Source organism: Grus americana, chromosome 5 (assembly GCF_028858705.1).
Source record: "Grus americana isolate bGruAme1 chromosome 5, bGruAme1.mat, whole genome shotgun sequence".
Lineage (NCBI taxonomy): Eukaryota > Metazoa > Chordata > Aves > Gruiformes > Gruidae > Grus > Grus americana.
Window position 1 is genome coordinate 31464307 of NC_072856.1, and position 13522 is coordinate 31477828.

A 13522-nucleotide genomic window follows, 5' to 3' on the forward strand; every position below is an offset into this window, starting at 1 on the left:
TAGATGTTTTTCATATAACATGACTACTAAATCACAATTTAAAATGAAAAGCAAGGGATAAAAGAAATACTTTCTGATGTGTGGTGTGTATTACATGTAGAAAAAAATCTTGGGAAAGTAATACCACTGAATATCTGCTCCTATGTAGACCTCTGCTTCAAGTCCGTCCTTTCCTGCTTTGCGCAGCATCAGGCACTCCAGCATAAGCTTCCACCACCACTTCCCTATTTTTTGTTCCAGACACCTAATTGCTCTTCTGGGTGTATTTGTGAGGTTCTTGGGTTTAGATTCTGTTTGGTTGTAGGTTGTTTTGTGAAATCCACCAGGGAAGGAGCTTGCATTTTTGTTGGTATGTGTAACAAATACACAGCAACAGCAAGGCTTTGGGTGAAGGCCGTATCTACGGTCACCATAACCCACATACAGGAAAGGCAGCCAGAGTGCAGTGTAGGGAAGGATCTTCTCCTCCAGTCCCACAGAATCAGAGCCAAAGGAGGAGAAGAGAATAAAGGTGAAGTCCTTGTGCAGTCCTTAACCTCCACAGGAAGGATCCAGGCTGTCAAAAGCCTCCAGGAGGCCTGGGCTCCATCCATGTATATACATGGATGCAGCGCCGCAGTGCTTCCAGTTCCTCCCAGCACAAGCACCAGGTCCCTGAGCAGCACTGGCTCAGGTGGGCTCGAGCCCCCCGTTCAAGGCAGAGCGCCTGGGTCTGCCCCATGCCCCGCTGCTGACCGCCCGCAGTGTCAACCAAAGCTGCTTTGCTGTTACCTCGGTTTTCCATCCGTAGTCACCGTCTTTTACAGACACGCATGTAACTGGGGTGGCTGGGTGAAACTTTAAGAAAATTGGACTAATGTTTCTTCAAGTTTTTACATGAAAGGTGATACAGATGCACAATGAATGATTATTTTCACATTTTCCTTCCATGCTGTGATTTTGCTCAAGACCTACAAAGAGAGTTCTGTATGCCCACCGAATAGGCACCAGGCATACACTCCTCTATACGCTTGCTTTTGCATCCTATGCAGGCTTGAAAAGACAAAGCCAGTGGAAGATAGGTCACCCCTCTGTTTCCCTTCTTGGTAGAAAATTACATTCCACTACCAAGAGATCCTTGCTCGCACTCGGAGTTTGTTGTTGAATTCAACAGGATCCTGTCAAGTTCTGCCGATGCTCCCAGCTTCCTGATGGGACCAGAATGCAAACTGAGGACTATCACTGGTGAATCCTGCAAGGGTTCATATCTCTGTCATAGTCCGGAACAAACTGAACCAACACCTGGGGCAACTGAGAGCATGAACTGGGTCCAAATCTGGGCCAGGTACATTTCTGGTTTGAGCAGCCTGGAATTTGGCATTATGGTCTAAATCTGCTCTGGAATTAGCCAAGGATCTGCACAGTACAGTTAAAATCCCTAACTGAGCCAGGATTAGAACTGAATTTCCCCGAATCATCTTCATAGAAACAATAGCCGATTAAGTTCAGGTAAAGGAGCATCAATCTAAAACTCCGTTTTTTAAAGAAGAAAAATAAACAAAGCAAACAGGAAAGTAATTCCAAAGACAACTACATGGCTTACCTTACTTTAGTATACCTGGCTCTGAAGCCTACCAGTAAGCGCCCTGCAAGCAAACATTACTATCAGAAGACACAACGCATTCTTGTGACACTAGTTCCCAGTGCCAAGGGACTGAGGCAGGGATTAAAGACTTGGGGAAGGCAGAAAGACATTTCAGGGGAGACAAGGAGATGCTTGAAGGTGGTGGTGGGGAAAAATGTTTAAAACCTAATAACGTGTTGTACAGATAAGCCATAATTGTCACACTCACAGCTCTGGGTTCCCATCTTAAAGATAAATTACTTTGGCTGTCAGCAGCTTCATTAGCCAAAAGAGGCCATTTGGATGGACCTGAACCTATTTACTTTCCAGAGCCGGCTGTGCCTGCTTCATATTGCAGGGCCCCACATTGGTTGTTCAATGATGCTGATAACTCCTGCGGGAGCTTACATCCTGCTAAGTAGTTCACTCTTTAATTGAACTGACCTTTCCCGATGGTGCCCCTTGTATTAAAAGCTGCTTTACTCCCCAGTGAAAATGGTTTGATAATCATAATATTTTACTCAGTGGACAGTTGTTTAAGAGCAGAAAATAATCAGCTAAATTGGTAGGCTCGCCTCTGGAGGGGCCCAGCACTAAGATGACAGAAGGTGCTGCAGATCAAGATAGCTGGCAGAGCTGACGATCAGGACAGAGCGAGGAGCGAGTGCTGCTCGAGGATGGGGGATGCCAGCAAACCCGGATGGCTGGGGAAGGCGCGCACAGGATTAGGAGCCCTTTCAGAACGTTTGGAGCTGAGATTTTCAGTGTTAATTTTCTTAAACAGAGGAACCATTTGCCTTCAGAGCTTGAGTGGCCATGGGATGAAAAGGTCTTAAGCATGAGGGGTGCTTGTCAGCAGCCCCCTTTTCTCCCTGTTTTCTTCTAGGTCGGTTGTTTTACCAGATGGCCATGCAGCATCTGGGAGAGCTTTTTGGGGCTGGGAGCCAAGGCTGTGCAAAGAAGCACATCCATGTAGACTATTAAGCACCTGATAACAGATGATGCTTTGCTTTCCAGTTATGGTTATAATGCATTCACTAGCCTGAAGTATACTGTGCGCTGCTACACCTTCCCCTTCCCAAGTACAGCAATGTGTTCATTCCCAATGCTTTTTATACAGAATTGGCATTTTGTGGGTCTCCCAGATCAGCATAAGGGCTAGAGTCCCACATCACCTTCTCCTGTTTTTCCACTGCAGGAGCAGCAATTTCATTTTCTCAGTTCAGCCAACCCTTTTCTTTCCTCTTTGTGTCTCAGAGCTGCAGGCATTCAAAGAATGTGCTGTTCAGTAAACTAAATTTTTCCTTGTTCTTTATTCCCAAGGACATTTCAGTTGTTTTCCTCTTTGTGCTAAAGCTACACAGGACAGGACGACACTCATATTTTGCCTCCCACAGTGGGGTGTTTTGACCGGTTGTGCCTGGTTGAGTCCCTAGGAACGCGGGATGTGTGGGAGCTCTCACGGGCTTCTGGTGCCAGCGTGCCGAGATAAGGCAGCTGGGCTACAACCTGCCGCAGATTCGTGAGACAACAGAGCCCCTCAGGTGGCAAGGCTGACCTCGCGTGGATGCCAGGACAATAGCTGGGAGATTCAGAGCACACCGGGGGGACCTATATTGGCTCCCGTGAGGTGGATGGGCAAACAAAAATGTCCCCTCTCCAGGATGAGCCAGTATCAGCCAACATTGCTCCAGTTCCCACCAAAACACTATACGCTTCAGCAGTGTCCCGTTTCCCTCTGCTTTTGTTCTTGGCTATCTGGTCAAGCAGTCAGAAACAGCTTGCTTGGCCTTTGGAGAGCTACCAGCAGTCCACTGCACAAGAAGGTAACTGGCTTCACCCCTCCACATTGCCTTATCCTCTCTTGGCACAGACTGAGTCTCCAAGAGGACCACAGCTGGCCTGAAGGTCTACCTTCACATCATACTCCTGTTTCCGTGAACCAAAACAGATGAGTTGAGGACATCTGTCAGCATAAAAATCCTCTGAAATAAAATTAACCCAAGGAGCTAAAATTGCAGTCTAAATCCAAGAGCTCCGGCTTGATTTCATCAACTCCCCTTTGAATAGCAATTACATTGTGAACTGATCAGTTCAAGCCTAAATCCTCCCTGTCTTCTTCTGATTAAATACTCATTGTCTAAACATCCATCTTCTTCTCAGTACTTCTACTTATCAATTTAATCAATTCCCCCATTATTCACCTATCGGCTTTAGCCTGCATTTTGCCATCATCATTTTTTTCAGGTAATGCAAATTTGCAGAAGATCTTGTTCACCATAACTGCAAAGCAAAAAATACATCTTAGCCAGAATGTCTTCATACTCCCGTGTTTCTCAGCTTTAAAAAGAACATTTAAGTTGCCTGACACTCACGGAGGATTGCCTTGAAACTTTGCGTATGTTCCTTCTATGCTGGCTCCAAGGAGCAAGACTGCATTCAGGAAAATACAGTATTTGATGCTGGTTTGAAAAATTCATTGCCTAACCCTGTATAAGTGGTCCACAACATCACCCCTGAGATGGAAATATTTTGTTAGTGGAGTATTTTGAAGAACTGCCTTTGAACACCAATTTAAACAAAATATAAGAACAAGGATTCTTTTCATTTGCTGTTGGCTTTACCACATGCTTTTGATAAAAATGATTATGAGGAGAATATCTTTTAATTGTGTCCCCGGTAATATTTGCCAAATGAGCCCTTCTTCCTTTTTCTTTTTTTTAGCCTTTATAAAATGACATTTTCACTTTTTCAGAAGGTTATGCAGCTTTATCCTTGCTTGTAGCAGTTTTCCCTCAAATTATCTGTTTTCCTAAAGGCATTTTCTGTGTACAGTTTATCTGTAAAATTTCCCTGATAAATCTGGGGCCCTTAGGAGGGCAGGATTAAGCTCACTGCATTGCCTGCTGTCCTATCATTATTCTAAGGCATTGTCTGGTGGACAAGTTTCTAGCTGTGCTGGAGGGAGCTGCTGCATTTGGGGTTTGACGGGGAGGAGGGATATAATTAGCTATAAATAAATAAATGATAAAAAAATTGTGTTAACCAGGATTTTGATATGATATCAGCCATTCTGTAAATACGATAGGCTTCGGTGACAGGGAGTACAGAGAGCCAAACTGAACTTTATAGCATTCTTTCATCTTTGCCTTCTCTGAGACATGGCTCCAGCTCGCTGCGCCTTGCGGACTTGTAAATTTTGGAACATTTGTTCCCAGAGGACCATTAGCCTGTTATAACTGATAGATTCAAAGAAAATATCATTTACCCAGCTTGAAGAGATATCCTCAAAGTCACTTCCAACTGTGCCTCTCCTTCTTCTTACAAGTGAGCAGTGACAATGTGATAGTGGAATATCACAGTAAAACTGAGAGTTTTATTAGCAGTAGTTCCATAAAATCAAAAACAAACCTGTGCATCTTCATATGTGTATCTCCCTGGGTCTTTGACATTTTGGCTTGTTTTCTCATAGCTGTGGGAATCCAGGTTGATAGCACTTTGGGCCCCAGGAGCTAGAAACTCTTGCCAGATTTCCTCCACTCTGGTGGTGACATCCTGTAGAGGTTGTTTCTTGAGATCTTGGACAGCCAACCAAAACCTGTACTAGGCAAAAATTAAAAGGGGAGAAAAGACATAAAGAGAGAAATCTAGATAAGACTTTGTGGATAAGCCTGGGCAGAGTCCCAAAGCACAGACGTATAGCCTAACCCCGCATCTAGCTGAATTCACAGAAGACTCTCCATTTAGCATGATCTCAGGGGAAGGTGTGATATACTTTACACCAAACCCTTACACTGTGGCTAAGATCAGAACAGCGACTTTAAGAAGTGATAGGTTCTTATTCAAACCGCCTCTGCAGAAGTGTGACATCAGGCATGCAAACAGGAAACCTCCAGAGCCGTGCAGCTGGAGGAGGGGAGCGGGCTCTGCCTCCCACCGCCCCGCTGCAATCCGCCGGTCATTCCTGCCTGCAGGATCGGCCGTCTGGAGGGGATGCCAAATGCAGAACTAACTTAATATTCACATCATTTCCAGGGTGAAGTTGTAGCAATGGCACATAGAGAATTTTTTTTTTTTTTTTTTTTTGACTTGTAAACTGACCAGCATTCAGATGGATGCCAGGGGAAAGAATTAATCTTGTCATGGCCATGCTCTGATTTTACAGGGATATTTTCTTGACTGAACCACACTTACAGACTAAAATAAGTTCATAAACATTGAGAAGATAATCTCTTTGATAACTAAGGGCATAATCCACATCTCAATCTGTGAAACCAAAGACCATGGAATATTTTTGCAAGAGTGACGTGTGTTGTCTTTTACCCTAGGAAAAAAAAAGGGGGGGATTTTGTTGGTGATGCTGGTTTTATTCATTGTTGACAGAAATATTCTCTTTTAGGCAATTAATTCAGAAAACGCATGGCCCCCCGTAGTGTCTTGTTTTGATCAACTCTACCTTCTAGCAAGAAGATGCCCCCTGAGGCCTCTGACCTGGGTACCCAGGTCCTGCAACGCGGCTGAACAGGTACAATAGTGCTCTGCAGGGAGCGTCGAGAGCTACAGGGCAAATAGGTACAGAAGGGACCTTTGCAGCCACCTGCAATAACCGGCTTTTTCCTACCCCGTGACAAAGGAGCCCATGGCCCAGGGATGACCAGGAGGGCAGGGCTCACCTTGGCTGTCCCTGCCCTGCACCACTCTCCCACACTTGCCTCTGCTCGGCAGAGCATGCCATGGGGACAGGGTTTGTCTGGGTCGCTGCTTGTTCAGGGCATCTGCAAGAGCTGCACAACTTAGAAAATCCCGTGTGTCCCCCATGTCAGTATGGGAGACTACTGCATAAGCAGTTGAGCTTTAACTGCCAACCCAAATGGTTCAACGGTGCCAGTCTGCTGCCACTAAGGCAAATGTTCCCCCATGGCGGAAGGAGGAAGACGCAGTCTCTCCCAAACCGAAATCCGTTTGCAGCGAGGCTGGGTGGAGGAGCCAGCAGCCCGGTGACTCCTGTGCTGGTTTTGACCCTTGCTTCCTTACCAGCTGCAGGCAGTACCTAACCACCCCAGAAACTCCTGGCTTATTGTAACCAAATGAGGCCGCTAACCCATTTAGCCTGGTCCCCTACCTACAATAGAAGTGGCTAATTTGGGAAAAAAAGACATTTGCACTGTGCGCAAGGCCAGCCTAAATCCTCCTTGCCTGTTCCCGCCCTGCCAGGCAGACGTGCAGGGTGAGGACGCTCCTGGCACCCATGCCTCCAACGTGAGCGAGCCGTGTTTGCGGGTACACTCGTTTTGTCTCTTGCTCCACTGCTGCTAAGCCAGCCCCATCTTGTGCTCTCTCCTGTTGCTACAGTCCCTCTCTCTCACCCAAATAATGTGCTTAATCCAACCATGAAGACTGCGAGAGATAGCAGGAGGCTGCATCACTGTGCTGGGGGCTTGGACCCCATCTAGGCAGGATGTGCTGCCTGACCCTACCGGCAACTCACAGGGTGACTGCCTGCCCTTTGCAGTGCTGCTCCAGCGTTTGCAAGACTGCTGCACACACGCGGGGACTAATGCTGCAGCCCTGACTCACCCAAGCCACTTGATCGTATTCCTTCATACGGTTTTCTCTGCTCCCTGGCAGGCAAGTCAGTAAAACAGACTGGGGTACGCTCAGACACTACACCAGTACCTGTGGAGTCACATACTGATGGTGCTCACACAGTGACATTCAGTTTTATAAACCAAAATAGAGTTTTTGGGATTGGCAGAGGGGTGTGTGTGCTTGGCCCTTTTCCATCTTCAAGATGAGAATTGTGCCTGATGTCCTGCCTCGTTATTTGAACCGTGACACCCCCACTTATCACATACACGCAGAGAGTAAAGGGTGGCACTCAGAGTGCAACAATCTGATGCTATATGTGGCTTTCTTTACTTTGAAAATATTTTATCATTCAATTTCAGATGGGATGGGAACATGTGAACGCACAAAAGGCCTAACAAGAAAAGATGCTAATCATTGCAGAGTAGCTGGGACACTTCAGACAAACACTTGGCTAGAAAGAACATTTTCTGCTGGCTTATCTTCTGCCCCTGGAGCTGGGGAGGCGGGCTGGGAAAGCGCACTCGTGAGAGAACCGGGCGCGCTGTGAAGTGACAGCTTGCCAGAACAGGAGCACCATCCATTTTAATAACCATTTGGCTCAGTCTGAAAACCAACCAACCAGACCAACCTGACACTAACAAGAACAAGCTCTTTTTACTGCAAGCGATTGTGAATTCATGCCCAAGGCTGGATGTCCTCTTCAAGGCAAAGAGGAGTTTTGTCTTGGTAAAAATTTCAAAGCTATTCACTATAGCTGGTATCTGAAAATCGAGGAACATCAAAGAGGGGTACCCAGCCCTGCAGCCTCGACTCCAAGGCAAATTCTCTGCCACAAGAAATCATCCTGAAGCCAATGCATAAGCAGGGCTTCCTACAGGATTTACACAGCATTTACAAGAGAGAAGCAGGTACTTCTGCCCAGGAAAGGAGCAGACGCATGATGGCTGTGCTGGAATTCGTGCTCAATTATAAAGTGCAAATGCACTCCCTAAGTCAGTCCTGCAATTTCTGAAGTGTAAGCTGAACCCCAAGCTCCCAAGGAGTCAGAAGAAGATCCTGCATTGCCTCCCCTCTTTCTCTGGGAGGTGCAGGGGCAGATCTCCGGTGGACACCTCTGGCACAGGGCAGGGGAGGAGGGAGATGGCTGCGTGTGTCCTCTCTGTAGGTGCCCTATAAGCAGAGCAGGACTGTCACGGGGACCGTCTGCACCAAGGGAACAGCAGCATTGATCACAGGTTCTTTGCCCTTTATAAAACAGCATGTAAGATCTGGAGAAGGCTGATAATATGGTGTCCTAAACTGTTGTCAGAGGCATAAACCATTCCAGCCTCATCCAGCCTGTAATTAAGCTGCTGTCACTTACAGGAGATATCCTGTAATGGTGCTTTATCCTACACAGCCCCCTCAAGGCACAGAGAGCTCCTGGGCCTCAGGGTGCCCGCTCTGCCTCCCTGCAGGGCATCGCGGAGCTGCTCGGTCGCTGTGGGCTGCTGTTCGCAGATGCCCCTCGGTGTAAAGGCTGCTAGGGAAGGACAGGGGGGTGCTTCTGAGGTACGCTGCAAAACAAAAAATATTTTTAAAACCTGATCAAGAGGCAAAATATGGATGACTGCAGAGACTGATAAGAGACTATCGACATAAGGACAGTGCTGTATCCCCATCTTGGGGGAGGATCTGATACCCCTGGCCTGACAGTGAAATCAGCAAGTGACTGTCCGGGTTTGAAATACGAGCACACTCTGTAGCTCCACGTAAACCTGGTGCACCTCCCATCTCCCGCCATTCACAATCTTGTTCTCACTTCCTTTCACCAGGAGAAAACACATCATTTTAACATCACAGTTGGGAGGAGAAATGAATGAAGGCAATAGGTATAAATCAACATGCAGTTCAGGCAGCAGCAATGTTTACATTTTTGTGTTGCTTAACAGCAAGATTGTTGGTATGGTGAGCTTGGTGTGGCTGAGACCAGCAGAAATCTGTCCTCAGCGGGGCACGTCGGGGATGGATGGCTGCAGCGAGGCTGCGCGCTAAGGGCACGGCAGAGCACTGGTCCTTCACTAATGCAGCATTTCCAAGGAGACCGCAGTGCCGGTGTGAAGGAGGGCAAGCTCCCCACTGCCCAGCCGGTCTCCCCCTCACCGTCCTTCCTCCTCTCTCCTCTCCCAAGCTGCGCACCCCACGTCCAAACTCTAAGTCCCTCTTTCCGCCGCCTTTTAGTTTTCTGGGGCAGCGACTGTCTCTCTCGCTAGTTAAGCAGCACCGAGTTTACTCTCCAGCGAGTAAAGAAGATGCCAGTTTGCTCACGACTGACAGCCGGCACGGAGAGATGCCGACATCTCTCGCTCCGGTCTCCCGTAGGAGCGCGGGCAGTCTCCCAGCCCGGCGCAGGCAGCGCGAGCCGCAGCCCGGCAGCGCGGGGCTCCCGCCGGCAGCTCAGGCGCGGAGCTGCCGTGCCGCCTGCTGGCCAGGCCCGGACCGGCCCCGCCGCCCCCCGGCAACCCCCCCCCCCCCCCCCCCCCACTCCCCCGGTGACCCCCGGCACTGCCCCTGGCACGGGGCAGCCAAGGAACCAGCGCAACGCTGTGCCTGCCCTTTTGGGGGGGCGGGAACATCCCGGTGTAAATGCTTTTTATTTAGAAATCGAGGGGCTTGGGGGGTGGTACTTAATGTGTCTGCTCTCCTCAATGCCCAAACTTTTCCTTTCCTGATGAAAACTATATATATATATATAAAAATTGACAACAAGTTTCAATCATTAGGAGTCGCATAAGATATAAACACTTTCTGCAGGTAAAATTCTTTTCCAGATAACACCATTTTCAACATATGCTCACAATAACATACAAAACGCCTGCACGCACGCGTTGCAAGCTTCACAGTGCATTCCTATAAAGCATCATGTGTTCTCTATTTAGGTCTATAAACAGGTGTGCAGTCTCCTTTCCCTTTGGGTAAAATTCCCATGTCCCATATTCCCACTTAGTTGTTTCTCTTTCCAGCTGACACTCTGAAGTTGGGGGAAAAAAAAAAATCAATCCACCAGTTAGATGAACATCTCAGCAATCTCAAGATGTCTTGGGAGATTTCCAGGTCATAAAAAATGTATAACAACTCTCTGTTGGCCTTTTTTTTTTTTTTTAATTGAAGCTTGGCATTTTGTGTGCTATATTTTGGGTACTTCAAAAATCAAGAGTCAAACCAAATTGTAGATGAAAGATAGGAACAGAGAGGAGAAAGAAGACAGAGCAAGGAAATGAGTTAAAATAAAAACAGAGAGAAAAATACCCAACTGACTGGCTTTCCTGCTCTCACATAAATAATGGACAGCCAGTAAATAAATAGGTTACAGGGCTCAGCCGAGCCCAGGAGATTGGTGGACATGATCCTGCAAGTTTATTAGAACACAGAAACACAGCTGGAAGGAGACCCGGGAGGTCACTGAGTCTAGTCTGCTGCCACCTCCGGCAGTGCCTCACTGGAGAACCCCACTGGGACCAATTTTTCTCAGCTAGGAAGATACGGAAATACCCCACCACAATCAACTCTGTGATTTGGGACTGGGTATAAGAGCAGAATTTTTTCCCCTTACTATACCACTGAATTACACTCATTTCAAGGGGTTCTCAAGCGTACACTTAATGAAAGTTTTTCTAGCACTACCAGGAATTTCTAGGTTATCCAGCAGTCACTTTCTCAGATCTGTCTTGAGGACAGCACAAGGGCCTACAGGACTCCTTCCAGTGTTAATGAAGATCCTACTGACATTCCCAAGAGAAAATACATCCCTGCTGCAACAGCTCCCACATTTCTGGATAGTGACTGGGAGGAGAACCCTTAAAAGATACCCACAAATGGAATTTTTCTAGCAAAGTGCTAGATGCTGTGCCCTCAGAAAGTTCCTTACAGCTTCCCAGGGGCTGGGTGGGATGCATCTCACCTAACTGTAGATGCTTACCGTGCAGACACCGTCATTTGAATCAGTCTCTTCAGGCTTATAGATGGTAGGGAGAGCCGGGTCTTTACAGTATAATTTAAGTGCTTTTAGTTTTGTTTCCACTTAAAGCTGAAGCAAATCCTCCCTAGGTGATTCACTGACTCTTCAGCTTCTCTCACTCTAAAGGGAGCCTGGATGATACAGAAGAAAGCATGTGCTTCCACGCTGCCCAACCTTGGTTAGACAGATCCCAACCTTGCTGTTGGGTGTAACTTTAATTTTGCTTGCATGTTTAAGCATCCAGCAGCTGCTTTCCTTTCTGCCACGCGCTCCTGATGAGAATTCAGGAGCTTTCTCTGCCACACCTGAACCCGAGAGCACCCGTCTGCTCTCTAGCACCGCTGCTAACAATCCATCCTATTCCAGTTTTCTTCATTAACATTTCTGCCTTTACATCCTGTTGTTATTTAAAGCTTTAAGCAGGCTTCCTAATACTGATCCAGTATTAGATAATAATGATACCACATAAGCCAACAGCATGATAATGAGACAATAAGAATGATAGCAACATCCCTATATTAAGTAATAGTGATACCAGTGTCTTCCAAAAAAGACGTGGCATTTAACCTCTCTGTCCCAGCCCACTGACTTGCAGCCTCCCTTCGCTACAAGCCACCTCAGAACCAAAGAGAACGCAGATCAGCAGGAGGAGCAGCTCTGACTGACCAAGGAAGGTACACGTTTGCCTCCTCATAATGGCACTTTCTCCATTTGTTTGCGTTGGGTGAACGTGGGGGACACCCGCTAGTCCTAAAACCTGCTGGATTTCATCAGCGCAACCCCAGATATATTTCACAAAACCCATTTGAGGAGTATTTCGATACAGTGTATTAATTTTGCACTTCATCACTACAATTTAATTGCAAATGAGCACCACTGTAAATAAGTTCAGTAGGCATATACAAGTTCAGTACCTGTTCAGCAATAAAATTTCAAGCTCATTTGTGTAATTTAGTAACGCTCCCTTGTTTATCTTACAAGTTAACTTTTAGGGTTTTTAAAAATAGCCAACGTAAAAGTGCATTGATTTTTCACTGTTTTGCTGCTGGCATGCTTTCTGTATTTCTCCTCAGACAGGCAAATTTGATAAATACGATGGTCAGTTCCAATGTTGTTTAAAGTCACTTTCTGGGCAATTTCAGGACTCGCAGGCTAGCAGACTGCACTAAAGCGGCTGTTGTTCACATGCTTTACTAATGTATTTGATTTTCTAAGTGAAAAAAAAATTAACAAAACATTAACTTAAAGGCCGTGCAATCAAGTTCTTAGCTGGTGTAAACTAAGAACAACGTCAAACCCACTCACTACCAGCAAAGGCACAAAACCCAACTGACTGCATGCTCGGTTGACAGCAGACCTCCTCATCTGCCGGTGAAACTGCGAGCTCTCTGGCCATCTCCGCAAGGATCACTGGGCCCACTGGAACTCGACTGCCCCCCAAGAAAGCACGTGAACTGGTCCCCATGCCCACCGACGTGCTGAGAAGGCACCAGAGCACCACAATGAAGCCTCTGCAGTGTAATTCAGACTCTCTAAAAAAAGTGGTTTTTACTGGATACTGCCATATCTCGGGCAGTCAAATTACATTACTGCTGGATCCTTCCGTGTCTCCAGGACTAACCAGGGGAAGGAGCAGGTGAGGACCATTGCAGATATTCGTGAAGTGCCTCTGACCTGCCGTACCTCAGTTAAGGAGCAAGGTCCCCCACAAGAGTACAAGAGCACAGGCCGGCACCCTGACACCAACTCAAACCCTCGCCTTCAGCACAGGCCGGCGTCTGCAGCCTGCCCTGCTGCCAACCACGAGTCATCCATCCTGGTGCTAACCACCATCTTCCTGCTTCTGCACAAATGGATGCACATAGCAGTCAGTTTGGCCGTTTGTCACGTGCAGGAGAGGGTCTGGACCATAACCTGACCCACTGAGTATCAACCTCTACCTGTTCAGGCTGTCTCTCCGGCTGGCGCGAGTCCTCTCCCGTTTTCTTTAGGCTTTGAAGCACTGAGCAATGAAGCTAGCATTTAAATGCCTGCAATCCTGAACACTAATTCCAGGGTTTGCCCCAGTCCTGTTTCAAGTATCATCCTGGGAACTCCAATTTATCAGAGCTCCCTCTAGTATATTTGCTTCTGCTGTTATGGGATGTGTTGTGGTTCGGCTGTATCTGCCGGATGCAACACCACACTAGCTCTTCCATGGACCTCACTGTCTCCACAGCAGGAGAGCTGCTTTCCCTAAAATGAACTCCAGGGTTAGGGTTGGAATTAGAGTTAAGATTCAAGACCAGGAGGATAAAACCTGTGACTATATCCTGATTAATGCTAGGACAAGA

At 47.1% G+C, this 13522-nt stretch overlaps 1 protein-coding gene across 5 annotated transcripts in view; it reads right to left on the reverse strand.

Annotated features, from left to right (window-relative positions):
• RGS6 (regulator of G protein signaling 6) overlaps positions 1 to 13522 on the reverse strand; it is a 297793-nt gene that overhangs the window by 37204 nt on the left and 247067 nt on the right. For all 5 annotated transcript variants that reach the window (XM_054828061.1, XM_054828059.1, XM_054828056.1 and 2 more), the window contains one exon: positions 5015 to 5201. In XM_054828061.1, the coding sequence (XP_054684036.1) occupies positions 5015 to 5201 (187 nt within the window). The remainder of the gene's footprint in view (positions 1 to 5014; positions 5202 to 13522) is intronic.